Source organism: Parathielavia appendiculata (genome assembly GCF_033297405.1).
Source record: "Parathielavia appendiculata strain CBS 731.68 unplaced genomic scaffold N657scaffold_8, whole genome shotgun sequence".
Taxonomy (NCBI): domain Eukaryota; kingdom Fungi; phylum Ascomycota; class Sordariomycetes; order Sordariales; family Chaetomiaceae; genus Parathielavia; species Parathielavia appendiculata.
Window position 1 is genome coordinate 313057 of NW_026944227.1, and position 26338 is coordinate 339394.

General features: G+C 55.4%; 8 protein-coding genes across 8 annotated transcripts; 4 read left to right on the top strand and 4 right to left on the bottom strand.

The window, feature by feature from the left end:
• Positions 1-1909: 1909 nt before the first annotated feature.
• On the top strand, positions 1910-3130 carry N657DRAFT_574676 (uncharacterized protein; the record flags this gene model as incomplete). The annotated part of the gene is made up of 1 exon (XM_062789048.1): positions 1910-3130. The coding sequence occupies one exon, from the start codon at positions 1910-1912 to the stop codon at positions 3128-3130; it is 1221 nt and encodes a 406-aa protein (XP_062646392.1).
• An 808-nt stretch (positions 3131-3938) lies between these two features.
• On the top strand, positions 3939-6212 carry N657DRAFT_646326 (T-complex protein 1). The gene is made up of 6 exons (XM_062793102.1): positions 3939-4149; positions 4229-4295; positions 4370-4578; positions 4643-5233; positions 5290-5927; positions 6010-6212. The coding sequence occupies exons 1-6, from the start codon at positions 4125-4127 to the stop codon at positions 6100-6102; spliced, it is 1623 nt and encodes a 540-aa protein (XP_062646393.1). The 5' UTR covers positions 3939-4124; the 3' UTR covers positions 6103-6212.
• A 63-nt stretch (positions 6213-6275) lies between these two features.
• On the bottom strand, positions 6276-6920 carry N657DRAFT_672483 (uncharacterized protein; the record flags this gene model as incomplete). Its single annotated transcript, XM_062795641.1, has 1 exon — positions 6276-6920. The coding sequence occupies one exon, from the start codon at positions 6918-6920 to the stop codon at positions 6276-6278; it is 645 nt and encodes a 214-aa protein (XP_062646394.1).
• Positions 6921-8134: 1214 nt separating this feature from the next.
• Positions 8135-10146, top strand: N657DRAFT_574835 (phosphoglycerate mutase-like protein; the record flags this gene model as incomplete). The annotated part of the gene is made up of 3 exons (XM_062789056.1): positions 8135-8189; positions 8254-8709; positions 8765-10146. 3 exons carry the CDS (start codon positions 8135-8137, stop codon positions 10144-10146), a joined length of 1893 nt encoding a protein of 630 aa, XP_062646395.1.
• Positions 10147-11976: 1830 nt separating this feature from the next.
• Positions 11977-12506, bottom strand: N657DRAFT_646330 (uncharacterized protein). The gene has a single exon (XM_062793103.1). The coding sequence runs from the start codon at positions 12416-12418 to the stop codon at positions 12248-12250; it is 171 nt and encodes a 56-aa protein (XP_062646396.1). The 5' UTR covers positions 12419-12506; the 3' UTR covers positions 11977-12247.
• Positions 12507-16644: 4138 nt separating this feature from the next.
• Positions 16645-17036, bottom strand: N657DRAFT_646338 (uncharacterized protein). The gene is made up of 2 exons (XM_062793104.1): positions 16789-17036; positions 16645-16743 (listed from the first exon to the last, which is right to left on the bottom strand). The coding sequence occupies exons 1-2, from the start codon at positions 16968-16970 to the stop codon at positions 16737-16739; spliced, it is 189 nt and encodes a 62-aa protein (XP_062646397.1). The 5' UTR covers positions 16971-17036; the 3' UTR covers positions 16645-16736.
• Positions 17037-18106: 1070 nt separating this feature from the next.
• On the bottom strand, positions 18107-19349 carry N657DRAFT_470423 (uncharacterized protein). The gene has a single exon (XM_062787526.1). The coding sequence runs from the start codon at positions 19160-19162 to the stop codon at positions 18506-18508; it is 657 nt and encodes a 218-aa protein (XP_062646398.1). The 5' UTR covers positions 19163-19349; the 3' UTR covers positions 18107-18505.
• A 2605-nt stretch (positions 19350-21954) lies between these two features.
• Positions 21955-22395, top strand: N657DRAFT_574967 (uncharacterized protein; the record flags this gene model as incomplete). The annotated part of the gene is made up of 1 exon (XM_062789068.1): positions 21955-22395. The coding sequence occupies one exon, from the start codon at positions 21955-21957 to the stop codon at positions 22393-22395; it is 441 nt and encodes a 146-aa protein (XP_062646399.1).
• Between the last annotated feature and the right edge of the window lie 3943 nt (positions 22396-26338).

Sequence of the window (26338 nt, forward strand, 5' to 3'; positions counted from 1 at the left end):
GACTTGTGAGCCCTGAATAGACAGCCATCCGTTGGCTTACCCTCAGCCCTAGCTGAGCATACCTAAGTACCTGTACCCTGAAGAAAAATAAGGCCGCCGCTTTCTCTAAGCTTTGAGCTGCCAGCCGCAATGTTATGTCAGGGTCGACGGCACATAGTCAACCCGTGTGGTTCGTTCACTGCATCGAGCCCGACCTGTGGCAAACCGGCAGTGGGTTACTTCTGCATCAGGCAGACCATAGGCCATAACGTGGCTGACCTACCTTATGTGCGAAGAGTCCTCGCTGCGGGCAAGGTAATTGTGAGAAAAGGCCAATCGGTGAAAAGGCTGCACTGCCTGGGGAAGATGCGGCGCAGCAGCCATCCGAAGTATTATGAATCGCCGCTTGAACTGGTGGCATCAAATGTGTTCAACACGATGTGTTTGGAACTGATGGAGGGGCAAGAGAACAAAAAACCTGAAAAGGAAAATCTTCAAAGATTCGGTGATGACAAGATTCCGAACTTGCCTGCCATGTCCTGCTGCCCGTTATGATCCGGACAAGACTTCGGTTGATGAAGCAATTGTCATCGATACTCAAGGCGATCGAACCAGCGGTCTTATTCGTAGGGATGAATGCATGTAATTAAGTCATGTTTGCATGCATGTTACTCAGCAGCGTCAGCATCGATGGAGGAGAGAATCTTTGTTCACAGACAGCCGTAACAGCGAGCCACTCATCACGGCCGAGAGCCTTTCAAAATTTCAATCCAGACCTTGGGATCCTCATCAGATGGAATTGGTGGTGGCTGATCGACATCGGCTGCTCCCACTGTTCGGACGTCATGGTCTTGGATGATGTCGGAGCATTCCGCACCCTCCTCGGTACTCGCTTTGTCGCTGACTCGCTGCAGCTTTGAAGCTGCCAAAGTAAGCTCTGGGCTTGCCATCGCAGTCCGGAGCCGAGATTCGGCCCCGCCAAAAAGACCCCATTGACCCAGGAACCAGGTCGTCGTGCGACTCATGCCATCTGAACCCTTATTATTTTTGTCTTCATCCAGGGCGTCGATGGACGCTTCGCTTGTCCTTGCACGGGGCAACAGCCTCAAAACCACCCAGACATCTGAACACGAGGACGAGCATGTTGGGAAAGGGAGCAGTGCTTCCGTGGAACAGTTGCTACGGCGTATCCGTAAGGGTGGTTATCCACTGAGGTGCGGGTTAGCGCACCGCTTCAGTCCAAATTAGGCTCTGACCCCGGCACAGCCTGCGCCGGGGACCCGCCCAAACAATGGATGCCAGTCCAGCAAGTGCACCCTGCAGCGAGCGGAAATAGAAAGCAGGGCCTCAATTTCCTGCAATTCCAAGCGTCAGCCCGACGCATCCTTCCTTTCCCTCTTTGCATCCTCGACGCGTTCATACGATTACGACGAACGAGGACCGTCCGTTTGAGCGGCTCCTGAAGTGTCTGTTTTATTCCTCACTTCCGGCGCGTCTGCTTTTTTTTCTTCGCTTCCAGCGTTTAGAATCGCCAGTTCGCGCCGACGGTCGCAGAGACCGTCCCTCGGACGCCAAGCGGCCCATTCGTCGTCTGGACGTCGCGCCGCAGCCAATCCATCTGGTCTCGCAGCCCAGCTCTGCGTCTCAGACGCCCCCTTCCTGCGCTGTCTCCAGACATCGTCGTCGCTCGTACCCGGCCGCCTTGTGCTGCCGGTTTCGCAGACGACGTTGACCTTGTCGCTCTCTGAAGGTCCGTAGTCTGACACAGCTTGTTTCTCCCTGAGGCAGCTCACAACTGCACCCCTTCTCCTGCGCAGAGCTGCGGCTCCGAATCACTTCGTATTTGAGGTGCATGGGGTCACCTTCCCCCCTACCTCAGATGCACTGCAACCTGTCTGGTCATGCCCATGTCGCAAATCTGCCAACTAACATGTCAGTTCCGTACAGGAATTTCCCACGGCTCAGGCGCCAGACCCTTCCCATGTCGAACAGCACAGAAACGCCCGGCGGCGAGGTACCCACCTCGTCGTCGTCGGTGCCTCCCCCACCCGAGACGACCACTAGCCCTCCTCCGCCCGATACCTCGACGTCGACATCGACATCGGATGCACCAACCACGACTTCTACATCAAGCTCACCACCGGCCCCCCCAACCACGACGACAACGACCAGCTCGCCTCCCCCACCCGAGTCCACGTCAAGCGCACCCCCAGCCGCTCCTAGCACTACAACAACACCACCTCCGGCGGAGAGTACTTCACGACCCCCTCCGCCAACTTCAACGGAAACCTCGTATCGGACCGTTACCTCTGCCCCAACCAACCTGCCCAGCAACTCCACATCATCGCCATCTCCTTCCTCGACATCAGGCCCTGCCATCAGCCCCATTGACAACCCGAGCGGAGGGCTGAGCAACAGCGGACGGATCGCCGTGGCGGTGGTGGTGCCCATTGCAGCTGTTGCCATCCTTGTCCTGGTGGGTATTTTCTTGTGGCGCAAGCGGAAGCAGCGGAAGGACGCCGAGGAGCAACGGCGAAAGGAGGTCGAGGACTATGGCTACAACCCGAACGCCGACCCCACGATACCCGCAGTGGCCAGCACTGCGTATGAGATGAGGGATGACGGCGCGTCGGGCTATCGAGGCTGGGGCAGCACCGCGGCTGCTGGCTCTACGGGGAGGAAGGCGTCGACCACCATGTCGGGCGGCGCCGGGGCTTCGTACTCTGACGCTGCTTCGCCCACGCGTGCTGCCGTTTCAGACACGCGCTCCGGAGAGCCCCTGATGGGCGAGGTGCCTCCTTCTCCCGAGGGTGAAATTCTAGGGGCGATGGGGCCATCGGCGGCCAATAACCGCGTCGGCGTGCACCGCGGCCCTTCGAACGCCTCGTCGTCGTATAGCGCTGCCGGCCGGTCAGACGGCTCTGGCGACGGCCCAATTGGTGTTGCGTACGGCGGAGGACCCCATTACTACGACCAGTACGACCAGTACGGCGGCGGCAATCCGTATACGGACAACCCTTACGGCGGCCAGCAGCCGGTTGAGGCAGGCGGCTCGCCCGTCATCCGCGACGTGACGGCTCGGAGGAACACACGCATCGAGAACCCGGCGCACTACCCGCAGCAGACGGCTGGCATTTCGCAGAATTTTTAATTGTTCACCCGTCGTTACCGAGCACACCCTCTCTGAAACAGCGCGTTCAGTACGCTTCTGCAAGTACAGTATACCATTGGACATCGATGAGCGTTTTTCTCCGTTTCTCTTTACGTACAAAGACTCTTATCGCAAAAACCGTTGTTTGTGCCTTCACCTTTTCCGGCGTTGATGGAGACATCATACAGCAGCACACCTACTAAGACCTAATTTTCCTTTGCTCGAAAACCAGCTGGTTGCCCAGACTAAACTCTCTCTTGACTTCGGCTTTGCCGTTCTTGGGTTCGCGTTCACTTTTTGCATATACTGTTGGAAACGCAAGTCCACAATGGTTAGAGATGAGGGAGTGTTTGGGCTTCGTGAGAGGCTTGGTTTAGGAGCGGGTGTGGGTTAAATCTCACGTCAGCTTGGTTGATTGTCTTGTATACAAAGCGGGATCTGAATGGGAGGAGGGTCCGACATCTGTGGCAATGGAAGATGCATTGTGGAAGGCCTCTAGGTGTAGGTCGTGGTGTATGTATGTAGTGTCTTGTTCCGGTTACTAGTACATAGTCTAGCGACGCTTTCTGCTGAGTTGAATACTAAGGTACTAAAGCGGACTCTAGAGTCAACCTAATGTTTGTTTGCATCGAGCAACACGGCGTCTGGGAACCAAAGTTACTGCAGTAATAGCATTCCCAGTTCCGACCCCCTGACGAGACCTCCTGGGTATGGAAGTGTGGTTGATTCGGCTGCCCCACAAATCCTTTCCCGGTCCCCATGGCCAGCAAGCTCGGGTGGGTCCGATTTTCTGAACTTTTCGGGCCATCCCACTTTGAAGCAAGCTGCCTGGCCGAGGACAGGAAACAGCAACAACCTAACCAGCCCATAATATCGGTGCTTTTCGCAACCCTCGCCGACCCTCTCAGTCACAGTACTCTTCTACGCCAAAGGTGTTACACAAGAAAACACATCACAACAAATTAGGACGAGGAGAAAGCCAACGACAGGCAAGATGCAGGCCCCTGTCTTGGTCATGAGTATGTCAACGTCCAGAGTTTCTCCCGCCTGGCTTGTGTCTCTCCATCGGGACCCCCTCATTGACATGCACCTGAACAGACACCCAGAGCGGTGAGAGGCAGACTGGGCGGAAAGCCCAGCTGTCCAACATCGCCGCCGCTAAAACGTATGGCCCCCTTCCTCGCCTTCTTGCCGGCGCCCGATGATAGAGCCCCGCGTCTCACTTATTCTCTAACATAGTGTCGCCGACATCATCCGGTCATGCCTCGGCCCGAAGGCCATGCTCAAGATGCTGCTAGACCCTATGGGCGGCATCGTGCTGACCAACGACGGCCACGCCATCCTCCGCGAGATCGAGGTGTCGCACCCCGCTGCCAAGAGCATGATCGAGTTGAGCCGGACGCAGGACGAGGAGGTAGGCGATGGGACGACGACGGTCATCATTTTGGGTGAGTGGGGCTGGATACACCGGGTGTTGGAGTGTTGTGCAGGAGCTCTGACAGACGCGGACAGCCGGCGAGATCCTGGCGCAGGCGCTCCCCCAGCTGGAGCGCAACATCCACCCCGTGGTCATCATCGCGGCATTCAAGCGGGCGCTCAAGGACGCGCTCCAGATCATCGACGAAATCTCGCTCCCGATCGACGTCAACGACGACAAGGCCATGTACCAGCTCATCTCGTCGTCGATCGGCACAAAGTTCGTTTCGAGATGGTCGGAGCTCATGTGCAGCCTGGCGCTCAGGGCAGTGCGCACCGTGACGTGGGAGGTGGGCAACGGTAAGCGTGAGGTCGACATCAAGCGATACGCGCGCGTCGAGAAGGTGCCTGGCGGCGAGATCGAAGACAGCCGGGTGTTGGACGGCGTCATGCTCAACAAGGACATCACGCACCCCAAGATGCGCCGCCGGATTGAGAACCCACGCATCGTCCTGCTCGACTGCCCGCTCGAGTACAAGAAGGGCGAGTCGCAGACCAACATCGAGATCACCAAGGAGGAGGACTGGAATCGCATCCTTCAGATCGAGGAGGAGCAGGTCAAGGCCATGTGCGAGCAAATCCTTGCGGTGAACCCGGATCTGGTCATTACAGAAAAGGGCGTTTCAGGTAGAGTCTGCCAACTTGCTTCCCCAGCACTCGATGCAACACTGACACTCCAACAGACCTTGCGCAACACTACCTGATGAAGGCTAACGTGACCGCGCTCCGGCGGGTGCGCAAGACGGACAACAACCGGATAGCCCGGGCAACAGGCGCCACCATTGTCAACCGGGTAGAGGACCTGCAGGAGTCGGACGTGGGCACGCAGTGCGGACTGTTTGAAATTGAAAAGATTGGCGACGAGTACTTCACCTTTCTCACAAAGTGCAAATCGCCCAAGGCGTGCACGGTGTTGCTCCGGGGGCCGTCTAAGGACGTGCTCAACGAGATTGAGCGCAACCTGCAGGACGCCATGGGGGTGGCGCGCAACGTCATGTTCCACCCTCGGCTGTCGCCGGGCGGCGGCGCCACCGAGATGGCCGTGTCTGTGCGCCTGGCGCAGATGGCCAAGAGCATCGAGGGCGTGCAGCAGTGGCCGTACAAGGCCGTTGCCGAGGCCCTCGAGGTCATACCGCGCACGCTGATTCAGAACGCCGGCAAGAGCCCCGTCCGGGTGCTGACGGATCTGAGGGCCAAGCACGCCGAGGGCAAGAGCTCGTGGGGCGTCAACGGCGACACGGGCGCCCTGGTGGACATGAAGGACTACGGCGTGTGGGAGCCCGAGGCGATCAAGGTGCAGAGCATGAAGACGGCGATTGAGGTATGTTTTATACTATGTTTTTTTTTTTTTTTGGGTCTTCGCTTAGCTATTCTTGGGGGCTGCGATGTGCTGACCATGATAGGCCGCTTGTCTCTTGTTGAGAGTAGATGATATCTGCAGCGCCAGAAAGGCGCAACCGGGCGTCGGCACGGGCGCCGGTGGGATGGACGAATAAAGTCGGGGGCCAGAGCCGGCTTGTGCCAGCGGAGTGGCCGATGCTGGCCGGGAGATACCCCGTTTAAAGTAATAAATGGGCCTTGTTGTGATAGACAAAAGGTTTGGTCGGCTCCTTGCGGTGCTCAGGTTGTTTGTGCCCAGTGTTGATGTGCACCATTCTCCTCGTTCTCCTCAATCATCGTCGTGGATAACCAACCCCGGCCTGTCCGCCGCAGCCAGCGCTGGCGCTGGCGCTGTCCGATCCTGCTTCCCACCACCCACCTCGTTGCACTTCTCCTTCTCCCCATCCCCGTCCACATCCACTTCCATTTTCCCATCCCCCGCTGTACGCGCCCACTCTTGCTTCCCCCCATCATCATCATTATTCCCACCACCCCGGCTCCCGTTGCCCTTACCGGCCCTCTTCTTCTTTTTCTTCTCCCTCCGCCCCCGATTTCGCCTTGTCCTCTCCTCGTCCTCCCGCTCCCGCTCCCGCTTGCGCGCCTCGAATTCCGCGGCCGCCTTCTCCCGCTGCAGGTCCTCCTCCATCTGCCGCAGCCGCTCGTACTCGCGCCGCCGCGCCGCCTTGTACACGTGGAACTCGCCCGATCCGGCGCCGGCCGAGGACCCCTGCACGTTGGTCACGATCTCGGGCGGCGGCGGGAGTGGTTTGCGACCCGTGCTTGCGCTGCTCCCTGGCGGTGGCGGGAGGCGGATTTCTTGGGAAGGGTTTGAGAAGAGCGCTGTTAGCTGCGCGGCTTGGGCTGAGGTTGGTGAAAGCGCGCGGCGGCGCTTTGCGGGGGGTGGGCGGGTTGTTTGGGCGGATGAGGAAGACATTTGTTGTGTGGAACTTTTTGGTGTGTCAAAGGATTGTTTGTTTTTCTTGATTCTGAGGGTTGTGGTCGGTAAGGTTTGTTTGAACTGTTTCGGGAGGTGTTGATGTGATGGGTTGATTTTCCTGGGTGGTTGCGATGCGCGACAGCTTTGAGCGAACGGAGGTTAGAGTGGGGCGCAGTGCAGCCAGCCTTAGCTTGGCGAAGGTCTTCAATTCGATTCTTCCGCATCACAAGATGGCTTGGCTGGAGCACGTGATGACAGTGCAAGCCACACGCCGTTCATGTCCAAGCTTCGCAGCTCGCAAACGGGCATCCAGATGGTTAATAGAGAGACTGGAATGCCACGGATGTTTAGCGGAGGTCAGTAGAGAGACTGCAGAGTGACCGGCGCTAGTGTACAGTGATTAGCCGCCGTCGTCGGCAGCCCGAAATCAAACCGCAGCCAATTTGAGGTGCACTTGGCGCTTGAGGGCGGCAACTGCAGTCCACACAGCCTTGTGCGGCTGCTGGGACTCAGCTGACCATCTGATTCGATGGCGGCCAGATGAGCGGCATTCGCCTGATGCAGGGTTCCAGTGCGGTGCCAGAGGCGGCACGAAGGCATACTGTAAACTAGGCATGGGCGACAAGAAGTTCGGCTGCTCAAAGACCTTTCCATTGAGAATACCGGCGGTACATTGACTGCAGTTTCTGGCCGTCCTGTAGCACGATGCACCGGGCAACAATTGTCATCAGCTTCAAGTGTTGACACTGACTTCGCATGGCAGGCACCAAGCGCACTGCCAAGACCAAAGGACGCAGTGGGTGGGTCCACGCGGCTGGCTCAAACGCCCAACTAACTCTCAGCCCCTCAAAGCTATGCGTTGGTAATATCTTAACCATACATCGGATGGCGAGGGCAGGGCAGCTGATCTGGCATTTGGATGAGTCGACGGCTGGTTTGAGCGAGGATGAATGGATCTGCATGCACACCTTTGGCCCTTATATATATAACGAGTATTAGAGGCTCAGTTGAAAACGGGTTTTCTGCCATAGCTGCTGCTCGCTCTTGTCTGCGCCGTGCCCCGCTAGTTTGGTTACCGGCATTCCTTTCGAAACTCGAGATTGTCCCATGTTAGATCGACCTTTCCCGGTTGGAGACAACGACCAACACACAACACAACACCCTACTACACTGGGACTAGACTGGATAAATTTCTAGTTTAGTTGTCCGCCATGGGCAGACCAAGGCTTATCATCCTGATCAGACACGCCCAGTCTGAGGGCAATAGTACGTCATGTGCCTGGCGGTAGTAAGAAGCTCGACTCCTCAGCTAACCACTGATCCCCACCAGAGAACCGCGATATCCACCAGACCATTCCCGATCACCGTGTCAAACTCACCCAAGAAGGATGGCAGCAGGCGTACGAAGCGGGCCGCCGCCTGCGCGCCATGCTGCGCGCCGACGACACGCTGCACTTCTTCACGAGCCCGTACCGCCGCACGCGGGAGACCACCGAGGGCATCCTAGCGACCCTGACCAGCGACGATCCGGAGCCGAGCCCCTTCAAGCGCAACAATATCAAGGTCTATGAGGAACCTCGGTTGAGGGAGCAGGACTTTGGCAACTTCCAGCCTTGCAGCGCCGAGATGGAGCGCATGTGGCAGGAGCGTGCAGACTACGGCCACTTCTTCTACCGGATCCCCAACGGCGAGAGCGCCGCCGACGCCTATGACCGCATCAGTGGCTTCAACGAGAGCTTGTGGCGGCAGTTTGGCGAGGACGACTTTGCGAGCGTCTGCGTCCTGGGTGCGTCCGTCTGGATACGTCATCTGCATGGAGCATGATATTGATGCAATTACAGTCACGCACGGCCTCATGTCCCGCGTCTTTCTGATGAAGTGGTACCACTTCAGCGTCGAGTACTTTGAAGACCTGCGCAACGTCAATCACTGCGAGTTCCTCGTTATGCGCCGCAACGACGACAACGGCAAGTACATCCTCGAGAACAAGCTGCGGACATGGTCAGAGCTGAAGCGGGAGCGCGCCGAGGCGCTGGCCAGGGAGAAGGGCGAGGGCGGCAAGGCGAACGGAACCAGTAAGGATGCCACCACGCTCGCCCGCGCCGCCACGGTCGAGGTTCGCCGTCGCTGGGGCGGCTGCCCAAACGGGTGCACTCACGACAAGAGCTTCAAGATCCGCCCGACGCTGGCTGACCTGGTCAAGAGCGACAACATCATCTCTAATCATGCCGTCGGCCTGGCGGCAAACGAGGGCAGCAGCACCAGCGTTTTAGGGGGTAGCACCAGTACCGCCCTACACAACGGCTCGGCTCCTGGCACGGCCCACGGCATCACCAACCTCTCGTTCGAAGGCACAGCCAACAGCCACACCATCGTCAGCCGTCGGCCAGCCGCCAAACGCTTCCAGTCCCAAACCGCTGACGAAGCTAGCGACGGGGGCGAACCCGCGATAAGCGGCCCGCAAATTGATGTGACCAGGGCGCACGAAGATGTCGTCTCCAGCCCCGACGGCACGCCCTCCTTCATCTCCGTCGACGACCGCATCCGCTCGCGCCTCAAAAGCCCCAACGCGCTTCCACGACCGCTAGAACCGACGCAACTCCACGTCGGTCGCGACTTTGGCGGCACCTACAGCGGACACAATAGCGGTGCCAGCGACGACGCGGACTCGTCGTCCGAGGAAGACGACGACGGTTCCCACCGCCGAGGCGCCGCCATTACCCCTTCTCCATGTTCCACCACCCCCATCCCCAGCATCCCCTCGTGCCCAACCACTACCATCACCACAAAAACCTCCATCACCGCTGCCTTCGCCACCACCACCACCTCCACGAACCCCAACGGCAGCGGCGCGGCAACCCACCAACATCAACACCAACCCCAACAAAAGCCCACCCTCGGCGTCCCGCCGGCGGCGCTCCCGCACCGCCACCGCCGCGAACGGTCGCGCATGGGCAGGGGCATGCGCGCCAACCGGCTGGGCGACCATCACAGCAGCGACGGGGAGCACGAGGCCGACGGCGAGTGTGAGCCGTGCAATGACGACGACGAGGCTGACGAGGAGAGCGGGCGCGAGATGGTTGCTGTTATGCCCGTGGGCGAGGGCGTGCCTGTGCCCGTGCCCGACAACACCGCCGTGACCTGGGAGAGGGCGGACGAGGCGGATGAGGTGCTCGCGAGGGAGGAGAGGGAGGATCGGAGTACACAGGGGAGTGTTTATTGATAATTTGTTTTTTTCTTGTCCTGTTTTCTTCTGGGGTGCCCCGATGTGGAAGGGTCGTGGATTGGTGATGACAAATGAGTTGAGCATGGGTCATGATGGTTATACTTGGGCTCTTATCACGTAAGTTCTGTTTAGCTTTGGGCGAGCAATGTCCGAAAGCGTTTGTTTTGCGCGAAGGGATAAAAGGAATTTGGGGAGTGGTGTGTCTGAGGATACTTTGGTTCATGAGCCCCTTCCATTGCCATGACGAGGAGATGCTGGGCGCTGAAAGGTCTGCTTTTTGTTGTTTGTAGTGATAGATAGAACTGCATGAGGCGAGGGCGAGGAGGATATACCATACACAGATTGTTCTCGGTTTGAATTGATGGATACAGCAAGCGTACACCAGGATGACTGGATCTGGCTGCGAGCGGATTTGGTAAACTGTGATCAGGAAAAGGCACCCATCAGGGGATTGGGCCAGCAAATGCAACAATACAACGTTGCTAGGGGACGTTATATGGCAAATGAGATGTTTATAATGAGCTTTGTATGACTCGTGTGCTTTGAAGGCCCCGAGACGTTTGGGTTTAAGGTTGGCTGAGGCGAGGTAGAGAATCTTGAGGATGGGTGACGTGGCTTGCTTCTTTGCCATGTTGGATCACCTTCCCTTCATTTCATTCCCTCTGTTTATTCTTCCTCCTCAGACTCAGATCAGTCTGAACTACACCACATCTTAGTGACGGATACGAGCCAGGCACATGGGGGCAACAGAATACCGAGTGCAAAGACGACGGTAAGGATGGCAACTCCATAGGTAGCCAATATTTGCAACATTATTTGGACAGTGTAGGAAGAGAATCTATAGCTACAGTGACTACAAATGATGTTCTTCGTTCATCGGACAAGGGGGTGGGTAAGAGTATTGGCCAGCCGGCGGCTTCTCCTCTCAGTGAGTGTCTTGGTTGAGCCCATGGACCAAAATTGAAGAACCGAGATCTACCGCTTTGGCCAAATGGACATATAGTACAGCATGCGTCTGTCCCTTCTTTGTTGCCAGCCTGTAGTGTCCAACCACTTCATCATCCTGCCCAACAGTCTTGGACGGTCAATTCAGAAAGACTTCCGGAAAACATAATCCTTAGCACACCAACGCTGTCTGACACAGCATAGGCAGAGCAGATAGGGACGGAGAGCACCGACGAGCTGTATCACGTTTTCCAAAGCGGACTTTTTGTTCTGTGAGAGAGCCAGTCACAGAATTCTCGGCTTGTCTTCATTGAGGCTGTGTTCCGTTGCGTCGACCCGCCAATTTTCTTGCTCAAGGGACACAGACATGGAAATTGGTCCAGATCCCGGGCGTCCAGGCGCTCTGAGATGTCAATCAGCTCTGATTGACCTTAGGGTATCTCGGCAAGCCGGAGCGGAGTGTGCAGCGAGAGACCGATAGGTTTCTGGTTGAAGCTGGTTGAAGAGAAACAAACCTGAGAGGAGCCGAGTGGGCACATTACGAGCGCTGCTCGGTTTCCTCCCATTACTCGCAGACGAGCAGGGTTGCCATGACTCTTGCATGCCAACGCAGTGAGTACCTCGGCTTCTTTTGACTGCTTCTTTTGCCCATCCACACTCAACTCCGTACATGCCTCAGACGTATAGCTTCTGACGGGCTGCCGTGTCAACTGCCCAGTTTATCACTGTCCCCCTTGCGCATGGGAAAAAAGGGTGAACAATAGAGCGTAAAACGAGGACAACCATCGCTTCAGAATAAGGCAATGGAGATAACTTTGAACAGATCAGAAACACTATCAAAGAATCCGGCTGAAGTAAGACTGGTGACCGCAGATGTCCTACCTGGATACCAAACTAAAGCCCGGTAACACAAGCACGAATCGGGGCAGTCGCAGTAGATATACGCACGATCCAGCGGGCTCCCGAGTCAGGAAACGGACAGTTGCGTAGCACAAACGACGCCACCAAAAGCTCAGCCGAACCGGCCGGATTCCTGCATGGGTTGTTATGCTCCTGTCAGCTGCCGCGGCGTCACCAGTGAGCTATCCCTTTACCGGGCAGACACACGGCTTCTAAGCCTCTCACTTGACGATTTTGAGCCCCGATTCCAGACTTAGCCTCCATCAGCCTTTGAGAGGGAACAGAAACACACATGCTTCGGCGGGCAGAGGCAAGACATCCAGTTGAGTCCTATCGTCCTGCACAACGCAGCACTAGACTGGACAGAAAAAAGCAGGGAGCACAAGATCAAGAGCCAGACGCAAGGTGACGCCACTGCTCCCATTCCCTCTCGTGAAGGTGGTCCATGATCCGAACTTGGACAAAAGCCAATTACCAGAACGGGAAACGAAGGTTCAACTCTGAGTCTCGATCGGTGAAGATTGGTGTTTGCACATCAGCAGGTCAGTTGATACTTAGAAGGGAGCATAATCTCGTAATATTACCTTACGGAAATCCCATCCGCAAATCGGACAATCCTAAATGCCAAAGCAACGGGCAAAACTGGTATCATTAAGCAAACACACCTGACTGAAGCCAGACGACGAGACGCAGCCATCTGACCAAGGCGGAGAGCCGAACCACTATCAGCGCCAGGCCAAACCATCAAAGTCGGCCGGCCATGATATAAGTGTACGCCAGGGATAGAAGGTCATTCATCATTTTGACAAGTCAGCGGGCCAGGTAGGATCTTTTGCTGCAGTATCATCAGCAAAACACATGGCCCAATCCTGCCTGCTACTAGCACAGGCAGAATAAGCACACAGAGCCGTTCCCTTCCCACCATGAACTGGTTAGTATATTTGCGTGTAGAGAGCCAAGATGAAAGAGGAATAAGGGCGGCCCTATCCCCACTCCCTTATATCACCTCCCATCCCCCAATCCCTAGCCAGCCAAGTGGTACTTACTAACTCCTGGCGCTTAACACAATTCCGCACCGTTTTGGCTTGCTTAGGTTTCGGGGGGATCTGGATGCTGGACTCCTGAATCTCTGGGCGCTGGAGTGACTAGACCTGTCGATCAGCAACCAACCGACAAGGTCAGTCTGTCAGGAGTCGGTCACCTGGGCCCCACTGTCAGTTAATATTCACCACACATTTCCCCTTTTCTGAGCATAGTTACTACCTCATGCCTCATGGTTGCCCAGGGCCCCACCATAAAAGGGCCAGAAATTAGAGCACCAATGGAGACCATGAAGCCTGCGGGCAGGTCGTGTTTATTTCGTCCCCTTGTCTTTCCATGCCTGCCAAGCGTAGCCTCACATCATATTCTTCTCCCAGGAAGCGGAAACAGAGTGAATGGATGAATGAATGGGTGGGACGTGGTTGGTTTGTCAACCTCAGTGGTAAGTGCCCCGGCCGGTGGGCGGGTATGCACGCCATATCTCTCTGTGCATGAGTCTTCCTCTTGGAAATCCCCGGGGCCAAAACACAGGGCCCATGGTATGGTCTCGACTGTTGTCGTGGTGCAGAATAGAGAGAGGGAATGTCAGGCAGGTCAGGACAGGCAAAGGATGGTGGTTGTTGTTGGATTCTCTTGATTGTTCGGCGCCTGTGGTGAGCTTGACCATGCATGGCATGGTCCTCTGGGTCGACGAGGTTGATAGCGTGCGGAAAAGGGGAGGAGGAGTGGCAAATGTCTTGTCAATCACTTGGCTAGGCCCTTCCAAAACACTGCCCTTCCTCCTTGCGGACTATCAGCTTGCCTCTTTTTGCAGCACGGTGTCTTCCAAAAGCTTGCATGTTGGAAGCCAGGAACGCCGAAAGCTTCGCTCTCGGCTGCCGTTGTGGTTGGCGCTGCAATTGCACTGCAGCGGAGAATTTCAGACGACATGGTTTCTCAACTTTTCTCGTCGAGTCGTATCGTCCTCGATGCCGCTGAATGGCGCGCCGTGTTCAGAGATGAGGACAGCCGGCGGGCGGTGGCGATTGGCATTCCAACCCAGCCGACTCAGTTCATGACCCTCTCGACAGAGGCTTCTGTCAGTGTAGGTACGGCACAAACGCTGCGCCGAGAAGAGGTAGACACAATACATGACCCTGCTGCGTCGTAATGCAGTCCCCTTTCGGGCAACCCGCCCTTGGGTGGCGGGGGTTGTTGCTGCAGTCACGACACCACTATTCCGCAGTGTGTATGGGTGTATGAGAGCGCAGAATGAGGAAGCCGAGCGCATCAGTTGGTTGTGTGCCCACACCCACCACACCAGACCACCTTCTCTGGCGGACGGAAGCATGCAGGAGGGCGCGCGCTAGGACTTGTTGGCAGGTGTTTGTCCGCCAGCATGAAGGGGATTGCCGGCGGCTGCCCACGATGCAGGGAAGGGTCCCTTCCTTCGCCCTCTTGTAGGAGGATGAGAGATGATGACGACCTCCTACGACTCCCTGCAGATCTCAGCAGGATGATGAGGGCAAGAATTAAGGGTCTCGCAGAAGCGCGTACGTGTAATTGTTTCCAGAACGCATCACTCGAAGACAGACCGTTGTTGACCCTAAGCCATCAGACCGTCAACAAGCCCAATTTTCCAGTTCTTGTCGATACACCGTTTCAACTCCCCGCACATCCTCAAGGCGCTTGCTGCAAGGTGTCGGGCGTGGCTTGTGAGTCCGCCGTGCTGGGAATGGTGGAACGGCTGGGGAGGAAACGTGAGGTGTCCTGGGAAAACCAAGGTTAATTGCCTGCCGACGGCGCTTCACACTCGGCACTGTGGAGAAGTGTGTCGCAGCGCATGAATTGGGGACCATCGCAATACTAGCGTAGCCGTGGTGCCACAAGACTCGTGTCATGGGGGAGAATCGGGGCTTTCTTATTACCCGTTACAGACGATATGACACCTGGGCCGCGGGGGTCGTCCTCTTGGATTGCCAGAGACGCTAACGTCACCTATGCAAATTGTGTCTAACTGTCTCAACCATCCAGCAATGGTCGACGGCTGGTTCCAACGACTGCATTCCATACTGGTGCCGAACTTCCGGGCAAGAATGGAGCTGGGAACTGCGTTGAGGTAAATCTGCAGTACCGTGCCCGTCAAAAGTTTTCGCTTACCGTGGGCCTCCGGACCCAAGGGCTGCCATCATGAAAGTTGCAATACCAGCAAACGGGCAAGGGCAATAGGACGACATAGCCAGACTGACGTCTCGTTTCCAGACACATAGCTGCAGTACTAGGCGAGTACGAGAACTGCAGGAACTCGTTCGATTGTCCCCGTGCTTGTGCAGGTCCATGAAAGTTGTCGAGCAAAGGAGGGGCTGTTGTGCCATGCCCCGGATTGCCAAGGCCCCTTTTGCGGAGTCGTGGCGCAATTGACCACGACAAGCCAGGATGGCTCGTCTCCATCTTCAATTTCCCCAGATTATGGAGACTCCATAGACTCGATATTTCGAGCCTCAGAAAGGGTTAAAAAAGATCATCTGGCTCTGTGGAATTTTGGCAACATAGAGAGTGCTATGTAGTGCCATTGTGTGGGTATGTTGACTACAGCACCACGTGGGTTTCGTGCCTCAGTTCCCGTATCATGTCCCCATGGCAGATGTCGGACGTTGACAGCCTTTCAGCGGGGCCCTGATGCAAGAAAAAAACATGGGCACCCGTCTCTGGAATTCGAGAACTTGAATCTCTACTCTGTACACAGTAGAAACTGCGTGTCTGGTCCGTTACGCTAGCGTATGGCAGCCCCAGGTTGTCTCTGGTGTCCGGGCCCGGTACCATGGCTGCTCAACCTGGGAAGTCTTGGTCTCGAAGCCACATCACCGAGCCAGCCCCAATCATCAACGAGAGAGCAAAGATAAACCACAGCGCAGCCTTGGGTCCCAGGGCGTCTTGGTCTTTGCCAACGCTTTCTTCGCCGTCGTCCAGCAGCCCTTATGCTCGGCCAACCTGCCGGGAACGACCTTCTATTGGAACCACCCATGCAGATGCGGACTCACCTTTCCTTTTTCTGTTGAACTTGCAGATGCAATTGTGGGGAGAGGTCCACGAGGCCTGTAAGGGACTTGGCCGCCTAATCCTCTTCCTTTTTAGCCTGCCTCCACACCAATGACAGAAACAACAAAAAAGCTCCACAAAATGCGGAGGGAAGGTTATGGAGAAAAAGATGGGGGGAAAACGCAGAAGAACCAAGAGCAGGGGCCGGCTTTCCAGGTTCCTTGCGTTGACCCCTTGTGCCTTCTTCGCCTGCCATTGAGCCTCATCACACCTCCCTGTCGGACGTTGTGGGTTGCCATCCTTTGTGCTCTCTGAGCTCTGTGTCTTCGCTCAATTATCTGGGATCTGAGGAAATTTTGGGCGTTACGCCAGGGGCAACACAAAACATCTCGTCAGAGACACCCAGAGCCCTTCCCTTGTCAAGAATTTCATCAAATATTTTCCACATCTCGCTTCTGTTTGCCCTGCCCTGGCGTGTTATTAACTTGTAGGGTGGCGACAATGAAGAACCCGCCGTCCAATCTTTGTTCTCGTCGTTTTACTCAACAACCGAAGGTTTGTTTCCGCACCAAAACATGGACGATCTGTCCTGAGCATGCCCACATCGTCGAGTGAACCCAAACCAGAAGCGCTCCCATCGATCTGGCTGGCTCAGGCTGAAGTTGCCGAAGACCGGACGTTCTTCATTGGCTGGCGTCGTTAGCGGCAGAGCACGCGTTCATCTCGTCGGCTCACCTGTGAGATGGATGCAACGGTGTGTTGGGAAGCCAAGCATCGAATCTTGTCAAGGGGCTGAGAGGGAATCGAGGCGAGACGACAATTCCCGTTCCTGTCAGAACAATACAGTAGACAAAACAAGATTCTGCCTTGTGAGTTGCAACTCTCGCGTTTCGAGTGGCGTGGCCGGTGGCAGCCATGAATCTGGCGCTAAAACACCGTCTCCCAGCGTTGTGGTCTGTACGGAGCGACACGCACGCTTGCAAACCTCCGATTTACCTTTCCTTTCGTCAATGGCGAGGCCAAATTGTCCAGGGACGTTTCAATGAGGTTGCAGAGCGCGGGCCACGCCCGGTCTGGCCTGTACACTACTGTGGTATGCAACTCGCTCGAACCTTGACGCCCGTCTCTGCCGCCGTCCCATTCAGCCTGCTCGCCTGCTGCAGGTCCAACAGTTCATGCTTTAAGATGGAGACGCTCATTAGAACTCAGCCAAGCGAATTCGTACGCAGCCAACCGACACGATTTCATCAGGCAGAGGCAGGAAAAATCTCCTCTCGTCAGCCGAGCTCAGTCAGCAACAGCCCAATGCCGCGATAGGAAAGGTCCAGATCGATGAAAACTCGAGTCGCTATTTTCATCTTGCTACGCACACCCCACGAGCCAAATCTTCCCATTGCAAAGGGGGGAGTGAGACAGCTCGCCAGGCGGCCAATCAACGGTCTGATGCCCCTGGTCAGCTGCAGGCAGGCCACCAAGGCACGACCAGGTGCGTGTGAGTGATCGTCGATTTCGACAGCGAGCTCATTTTGACGCCAGGCGCCAACGAACCACTGCACCAAACCCAGTTCTTCCGAGAATCTCAGAGCTGAGACAAAGAATGGGCAAGATTCTGGATGTCGATATCGCCATTGCCTTTTTCGCCAGCATGGCCTGATGACGACGAGGTGGCTGAGGTATACTCCGTCCTGCTGCCCTTGGGATGTGTAATCAACCAAAAACATGGGTGTCAGGTGTCTGTTCGTAACCTTTTATCTTGCTCGGCACCATCAGAGGCTCAGATGACCGAAAAGAACCTTCAGATCAAAACGAAAAAGCCTCCTCACCATGGCCTCGCGACATGATTGGACCCTCACCGAGGGTTTTAGCTGACTTGTGATCACACATTCAACCATTCAGCAGAACCGCGACTAATTTAACTTCTTGACGACGCCAGAAACACAGTCTCGCCTGCACGCGCAAAACTCCACGAGAAAAGAAAACCAAGGGGAAAAGCATGGGAAAGATCGCCATCACAAAGGTGAGTCTTCCATGTTGAATCGCGGCGTTTGTTCCACGTTGTCTCAATCTTGAAATGCACGGATTGTGCTGCCCCTGGCGCACGCCGACAATTCTTCAAAGCAAGACCGGAACAACATGGCCCCCTCAGCGACGGTGTTACCTACGAGTGACAGGTGAACACCTCTGCATTATCGCGTTCATCTAGGTACCCGAAGTAGCTTACTATATCTTTCCCTTTGCCAACCTCCCGACGCCGTGCAAACCGCCATGTGGTGTAAACTAGGAGATTTCAATTCTCAATCGAGACTAGCGATCCCTCTTGAGTGACCGTCCCACTGATTGCTGGTGGTGGCTAGCTCGTTCCGCGAGCTGAACAAACTGGGAACACTAAGCTTTGCCGAGGACGCAATGTCTCAGATGGGAGCCATGATGACATTTGCATTCTCAGGCGCTCTTATGTTGCTCCGAGCTGGCGCCCCGTTTGCCGTCGGAGTACCGAGAGCAACAAGAAAAGGAGATTTGATCGGAAATTTAGTTTGACAGCGCTTTCCCGGTCCCTTGTATTCTCAATATCGGTGGCCTCTGTTTTGTGGGGAACGACGCCGAGGCTGAGAGCCAGTGTTCCCGAATTCTCGACAACTGCAGAAAGCCTCCCGGACACTAGAGCTTGATTCATCAGCGCGAGTCGACTCTCAATGACGACGAGGCGTCTCAAGATCATTTCCAAATTCGCACGAACAAACTCAGATGGCAGTCGATCCCCAATCCAGGTTTTGCCCCATCCCGCCCTCGATCGCGACAAGACCCGTCCGGATGCCGACAGCTCTCGGCAGTCGGCCGATCCGGGGTGCGGGCAAGGCCCAACAGCGATCGCGACATGGGGACGGACCGAACGGAGACTGCAGGGACAAGGCTGCCTGGAAGCCCAGCGAATCGTCAGGCTTGCCGTCGCAAGGTATGGATGATGGCCTGTTCTTTTTCTCTCTTTGCCTTCCAAGTTTTCTTTCTTCGAATCGAAGATGAAAGTGCCGAAAGTCACATACAAAGTGGATTTGGCATGACCAATTATTTTTTTCGGTTCCCGACATGATAAACTCAAGCTGATGATCATCTCTCTCCCTTTGCATGGACGAGCCGCTTTGGGAACCGTGCTGCCAGCACGAGATCACGCTCGCCCGTGGCATTCGCCAGACGAAGCTTGGAAAGGCGTCGGCAAGTCCCACTTTGATAACATGGGCGAGGTGCCGAGTGCCGCTGGTTGTGTGTAGCATCACAAGGGACTTGGGCCCATGATTGAGGGATACGGAGTACCGTGATAATTGTCCACGATATGCACATGATTGAGACATTGAGGGGCGGGGGAGGGTTCGTCAAGCATTGAGCAACCTAAGAAGCCGCATTCTTGACTCGCAACGACCGAACCGGCTTCAAGCTTTTCTCTGGCCCGGTCAGTTTCACTGCTTTCACGACAGGCCGAATTCGTCATGTTTGAAACGGGTTGCCTCTTCGCACACATGCAATTGACGAAACGTGGCCCGGCGATGATTTGCTGGAGCCTGCAGCAGCAGACGCTGCAGGTGAAATCAAAAGCAGTTAGCCTAGGCAGTGCCACGGTCGATGAGACGTGGGTGCACATGGTGTACGGGACAGGGCTTCTCGGAGGGTTGCTTGAAGAACCATTTGGCATGCATTGCCCGTGCCAGATCTCCATGGGCCGGCTCTCTCAACAGGGCTGCGGTTTTCAATGCCTGACTGGCGTCGTCTGTTGTTTTTGACCCTGGCCCACTCGAACACCAGCCATGGCATCAGCTTAGGGCTGTCCACAAGACCAGTTTCAAGTTTACGGTGACCGAACTCCCTCGTCCCACTGAAATATGAAGGCGCTTAACCAATATGTCGTGATATCTTGCGAGGGAAGCAGTCTTCCAGTCACGGGAACCACGGCTTGAGCACATACAAAGTTGCTCACGAATCCACTACTCAAAATGGCATCCCGAGTCGCAATGTGCTGCGACATTGGACAATGGCGCCGAAAGAACTCCACTTTCTGGCAGTGTGGCATGTCGGTCTTCTTCTCTGCTTCCGTAGGCGCTGATTGGCCTTGTAGGAAATCGAGGGTCTTCATGCGGCGAGCGGGCACCAACCTCCTCCTGCAGCAGAACTGCATGCCCAGAGGCAGTTCGTCCCCGAGCAGAAGAAGATTGCCATAGGCCACCGAAGGGCGAGGGCAGCCAATGCCAACGACTGCCCAAAGTCTGCCTTCGACGCAGGTTGGATTGAATCGGGAAGCTTTGGGGTGGGGACGGCGGCGAAAGAAACTTAGAGTCGCACTGCAGGCTGCAGCTTCAACAGTCGCTCGATAACAGTGTCGTTCTTCCGGCCCAAAGAGTGCGGGTCCTACTGAGCCTTCGCTATCTGTACTGTGGATGATGAGCGTTTGTCCCGAGAATGCTGCGCTGCAGGGCAATCTGCGGATCGAGCGAGAAGGGGAGACCCCCACGCCCGTGTCTGCTGTTTCTCTCGAGGTTCGAACGGCAATGAGAAGGGGACGATGCTATCGACAGCGACTGGCTGGCTGTCGCTGGCATGAAGGTCAGAAGGTCGATTGCCTGTTGAGCGACACAATCGAAATTCCATCCATTCTGACAACACCTTGCCACAGCCGCTCGGTTTCAGCATGCAGGCTTGGGAGCTGGGAGCCCAGTCATGCCAGCTGGAAAACGCCTCCATTGGATCACCGTGCAGGGAGAAAAACGGTAAAAAACTGGTGCTCTTATGGACGTTCAAAACGCCTGATCGTTGAGCCCGGCAAGCCTGAGGCCACCATGCCGCACTGCACCCCGGTGGCTCCATGAGAAGCAGCGAGGGTGCACAGCAGCAGGCCTGGGCTGTTCGCTGTGAGCACATTTCTCGCCATTCTCGACAGACGAAAACCAGATGGGACGAGGAGAACATATCTGGAGCCTTGGCAGTCATAGCATGAATAGCAACTCTATGGTTTGCGAAGGCGAGTAACCTAATAGCGAAATCGTGGATCCAGCTGGTGGTGTGGTGGATGGCAATTGCGCACCCAGCACACCTTCTCGCGCACTTTTGGCCTGATGGGGGGAGTGACTGGGCGCACGCCCCTTCACAGCATCGTGAGGGCTGCCAAGTGCTGCCCAGCATAAAGACTCCACTCATTTGCTCACGACTGACCAGGGTGGTGCCACGACAGGTCCGATCTTGAAGCTCACGCCAGCAGGCAAGAATTTTCTTGCACGCCACTGCCCAGGCAGACCCTTGCTCTTGATCTATGACTAAAAGGGCTAGCACAGATTGCAGCCTTTTGTGCCCTTTGCCCCACCACTTCACTTGCCCTGGCAGTGAGAGGGTACATCTTCTGCGTACCTCCTGCAGCAGACTGTGGCGCCAAACTACATTGTACACCCCTCAACATATGTACCTCGATGGTGCCAATGTCTGAGTCGTCGTGGGTCCTTTGTGGTCATGCCTGCTCCCTCCACGCAACAGCCAAGGCAAAGTGCCAGGATACATAATGCGTGCCTGCCCCAGCTCCCACTCAACCCCATTCCCACTTTGACACCAGGATAGCTTCGTCGTTGTTTTCCAACCTTCTCTCCTTCAAGTATCCACTGGCCCGCTGCCTTGGATTGACATCCACTGCTATGAGTCAACAAACCTTCGTCTTGTTATAGTCAACGTCTTCCTTGGAAGCAGCCCCAGCCCCTCGGACTCTCCTTCCAACAGCTGCACCAACACGCAAACCACACACGCCGAGATATCTCGTCACCAACATACTCGAACAGTCGTACATAGCTAGCCTGCGGTAACTCAGGTCGCTACGCTTGTCAACAACTTCGACACCGCACCAATTCGACGTTGCTCTCGTCCTCAGCCACCATGTCTTTTGACCACTGGACACATCAGTTCTGCCTCGGCTGCGACAAGCAGACCGATGGCGCCACCTACTGCTCCGAGTCTTGCCGGCTGGCCGACTACGAGAAGACATCACCGTCAACACCCAGCTCCGCCGCGAGCTCTCCGGCATTGAGCGGTCCCCCACCCGACTGGCCCCTCTCCAGGCCATCGACCACGACGAGCACCAAGTTCTACGTGTCCCCAGCCTACGACTTTGGCCTTGTCCAGCCGAGTACTCGCAGGGACTCGACCCAGAGCCAAACCCTTTCACCGTCGGCGTCGCACACCAGCCTCTGCTCGATGCGAAGCAACTCGTCTGCGGGACTCGACGCGACCCAGCTATCTGAAAAGGCGGCGAGGGAACTCCGCGCATACGCCCGCTCATTCGAATCGGTCCGCCTCCAACGCAGGCGCTCGTACTAAGCGGCCTCGAATGTCATTGGCCTACTACAAAGCCTTCACTTTCTTTTCTCGACATGCTTCTCTCGGCGACTATACCCCCACACTCAATCGAATTACTCATCCCTTCTCTGAGAGCAACACCTCGCGACTCAGCCTTCTATTTTCATCTCCTTTGTCTTTGGGTTTGCGGTTTTGTTGTAACAAAAAGAACTTGCATACATCGGAGCTCAGCATCATAAAAAAGTCTTGGGGCCGCGAAGAGTCTGGTTCCACCCTTGTTTTGTTATTTTCTTGCGGTTTATTGGGACAAGGCGTCTTTTGGCCGGGTTCAGAGTTTTGGTTCAGGACACGAGATACCGTGTATTACGCATCGATACACTCCGGGGCGGGTTCTGCTATCCTTTCCTGCTGGTTCTATGCATATGTACGGGTTTTGGTTGGGAGCCACATGGACATTTGGTGTTTGGCAAGGCAAGGAGCTCAGATTGTTGGACCCAGGTTTTGGCTATGGTATTCAGAGACCACTGGATTGGCGTTGGCAACACAGCACAATGGAGCTGCGGGTCCCATGCGCCCTTTTGGATTGGGATAGGGACTTTGATGATCATGTCATGGGCGGATTTTTTGTATGATGGGAGTTGCCTTTGTGGCGGAGAATCGGTTCACCAGCCAGGACGGACGTCCCGGTATTGCTAGGTTTCGCCTCACGAACAATTTGGGAGCAACTCGACAGAGATTGGCAATCATCAAATTGAGAATCTTCCAGTTCACCAACCGCGTCTCTCCTTTGACAGCGTGCCATGTTTCCTATTCTGATCTCCACTGCCTGTCTGAGCTGCATTGCAACGCCTTTTCCGGTTATCCACTTCCCCGGCCAGTCAGCGAGCAGTCTCCTTGCACATGCCGCACCAGCCATCGCCGTCGTGACAAGACTTGTTGCAAGGCGGAGTTGTAGTCTCGTCTGCTAACCGACGCGATTGGACCACTTTGCCAGAGATCATTCGACTGCACCGCAAGCTTGGGCAAAAGTTTTTCACTGCCAAACAATTCCGTAACAGTCATCTCACAAACACGGCACCGGCTCAGTTGACTGGTCCACTTCTCTCATAGTCGTTTACGGATAACTTTGAAGGGTTCATCAATCTTGCTTGTCATCTCGCTTTTTCCTGGCGAGTCAGACAGCTCACCGCCGCCTGCGCTACACAGCTCCATCCCTCGCCGCCGCAACAATTCTGTTCATGCGTTTTCTCCAGGAAAATGATCCCCACTCCGCGGTGATTATCCGAGGAAAGTGGAACCCGAAGTACGTTTCATGACTAACATCAAAAGCAACTGCTGTGTCATGCGACACGTCAGGCCTGTTGTTTAGCTCTTACACTCACAGCTAAAAGATTTCAGCTTCAAAGCCTAGATGGGTTTGTAATCGAGCAGACTTCGGCGAACACACTGGACCGGACCTTACAGACCGACAGGTCCCATGGCAATTAGACCCTTCCCCCTCTCGGAATCTGTCCTTGGAGATAAATGGCATTGACTCATTTGCACCTCATCCACAGTGCAATTTGCGCCATGACGCGTGGACGAGACCAGTCATCGAACGAGCAATGACCTTTACTTACCCCTTGCTCCATCGGACGCACGGGTCCGGTCCGGTCTACTCCGTAGAAAGCAGCAGTTCGAACGGGAAAGATATAGGCAGACTGTGTCGCCGCTTTGCGTCTAGAGCAGTCTACGCAAAAGCCTCCCGAGAACAACGCCATTTCTCTACATCACACGGCTCCTTTTGTGCCTTCCACCCGACCCGGAGCCTCGGAGAGTTGTTGCTAGAGCAAGATACCAACTTCTTAATAGTCAGAACGAGATGAATGATCGACTTTCGTCTTGCCAGCAGCACACTCCTCCCCGCACCGCTTCCCCGCCTTTACATCTGGATGTCGCACACAGTATTCCCCCGCTTGGTAATGGTTTGGCCCCAATCAGTATGGATAGCACCACTGCAAGGGCAACTTGTCTTTGCCTTAGCTCCCGAGGAAGACGGGCCCTAGGGGCGAAAGCACCGCTGGTCTAGGGAAGCCGAAGACCTTCACACCTCGCCGCTTGTTGTTAGAGTTAGAAGCGAGGATACGGAGGGAATCTATTCCTTTGCTTCTGGCTTGTGCGCCTCTTAGAGCATCAGTTCCTCCTCCCACCGTATCAAAGGATAACAGTTTCGAGCCGTCCCGTTCCGGGGCGTCTTCCTCCCTCCATGACTGGATGACGGATCAGGATCCGGCCGCCGGACCCAATTGACCGGTTCAAGACGTTTTCCGCCCCCGCCCAAGACGGGAGGAGAACAAAGAATGAACCCCATTCTCACCGTTATGCACCTTACGCTACTCTGATGTCTTCTCCGCCTGCTCATACATCATCACTAGTTACCACAGTAAGCACAAAGAGACATGCGCCGGAGCTACGGAACGGGCCAAAGCTGGCTGAGGGCGGCGATCGAGGATCGAAGGCCGAGATCGCGAAGTTTCGTTACTGTCCGGTATGTATTGTACCTTACATGATGACGCCTTGGTAGGTACCTAAGGTGCTTACTCTGCAGATTGCAACACAGAGGTCTAAGTCCACAGTAGTGTTGTCCCATCATGCTGGCACAAAGAGGGCGTGGAACGGAAGAGCCAGATGCCAACCTGCCCAACAAGCCGACTTCCCTTACAAATCGGATCGGGTTGGGAGCCACCAGCCTACAATATACGTACTATAAACATTGGTATAATACAAGTACATGCTTGCTGTCTCTTTGCTTTTCCGCTGTAGCTGCCGTCTCGCTTATACCGGTATCATTTTTACTGCATAATCTGTTGTCCCTCGAAAAAACAGGCTCACCGGTGCGGTGCGGTTAAACGTCAACACGCCACTGCTGCTTGTTCCCGTCCGGGACCTTGGCAGTTGCGGCAAATATGCAGGCGCGGGACGCGGCTCTGATGCCGGTCGCCGCGGTTTGGTTCCGGTGTGTGATCGCTTGCAACGGTCTACTAGTGAGCCTGGGTCTCGGGTAATGCCGAGCATTGGCAGAGTCAAACATGGAAGGTGAGGTAAGTTTTGTAAAAGGGTGGAATATCTCATTGCTTCTTTGTTGTTGTTGCCATCAGACTTGCTCGTCTTGAATGGGGCACACACTTTCAGCGTGGCGCTCCTCCGATGTCGGCTGTTTGGGCGGATACACGTAGAAAGCGAGACGGGACTAGCTGGTGGCTCTAAACGGTTCTGTTACCCTCTTGAACAATCCGCTCTTATATTATTCCCGACCTATACGCTATCCGTACCGTATAGCCACTGATTCCTAGGTGACTGCTGCTAGGTAACCGGTCATCTACCGTTTTGCGCAAGGATATCTGATGCTGTTCGGTTCTGAAGCCCCCGCCACTGTAACGTCCCGACAGGCTAGTAATCGAGGCTCTGTCTGTGCCCTTTCATTTCGCGGTGCGGGAGACGTGATGACGAGACGGCAAACAAGGTAGGTACCGCGTATATATTAAACAGGCCGTCTCTTGGATATTGCCGCCGATGTCAGAATTCAATTTGCGTAAGCACCGTAATGGGTAGGTCCGGCAGGTTCAGGATTAGCGACCACATAACAAACTACCGCTGAAGCGCTATCTCAGTTCCTCGCGATGTTGGTAGCTTCTGAATGGCAAATATCAATGCAGTTTGGGGCAGAAGTAGTCCGAGGTGCTGTAAGAACGGGACCAGATGTTCTGGGGGTCGTTGTCCATTACATTCCCTTACCAGCCGAAGTCGGCCAATCCAGAATGATTGCGATTCGGTTGCCCAGATGGATGCTCGAAATAATCATGGACAAATCGTTGTGCGGAACCGGTCAAGCCGGCTGGAGTGGAGATGTCAAGGTTTCCCCAAATTTGCAGGACGATGACAGTATAATAAAGAGTCATTCTACTGTACAAAAAGTTTTTGCTGG

Excerpts from the sequence above, each read along its gene's own strand:
- N657DRAFT_646326 (XM_062793102.1), top strand. The coding sequence starts at position 4,125 with ATGCAGGCCCCTGTCTTGGTCATGA. Across the intron at positions 4,579-4,642 it reads GACGACGGTCATCATTTTGG|CCGGCGAGATCCTGGCGCAG; the intron begins GTGAGTGGGGCT and ends AGACGCGGACAG. Across the intron at positions 5,234-5,289 it reads TACAGAAAAGGGCGTTTCAG|ACCTTGCGCAACACTACCTG; the intron begins GTAGAGTCTGCC and ends ACACTCCAACAG.
- N657DRAFT_646330 (XM_062793103.1), bottom strand. The coding sequence starts at position 12,418 with ATGGGAGCAGTGGCGTCACCTTGCGTCTGGCTCTTGATCTTGTGCTCC.
- N657DRAFT_646338 (XM_062793104.1), bottom strand. The coding sequence starts at position 16,970 with ATGGCTGCCACCGGCCACGCCACTCGAAACGCGAGAGTTGCAACTCAC.
- N657DRAFT_470423 (XM_062787526.1), bottom strand. The coding sequence starts at position 19,162 with ATGATCATCAGCTTGAGTTTATCATGTCGGGAACCGAAAAAAATAATT.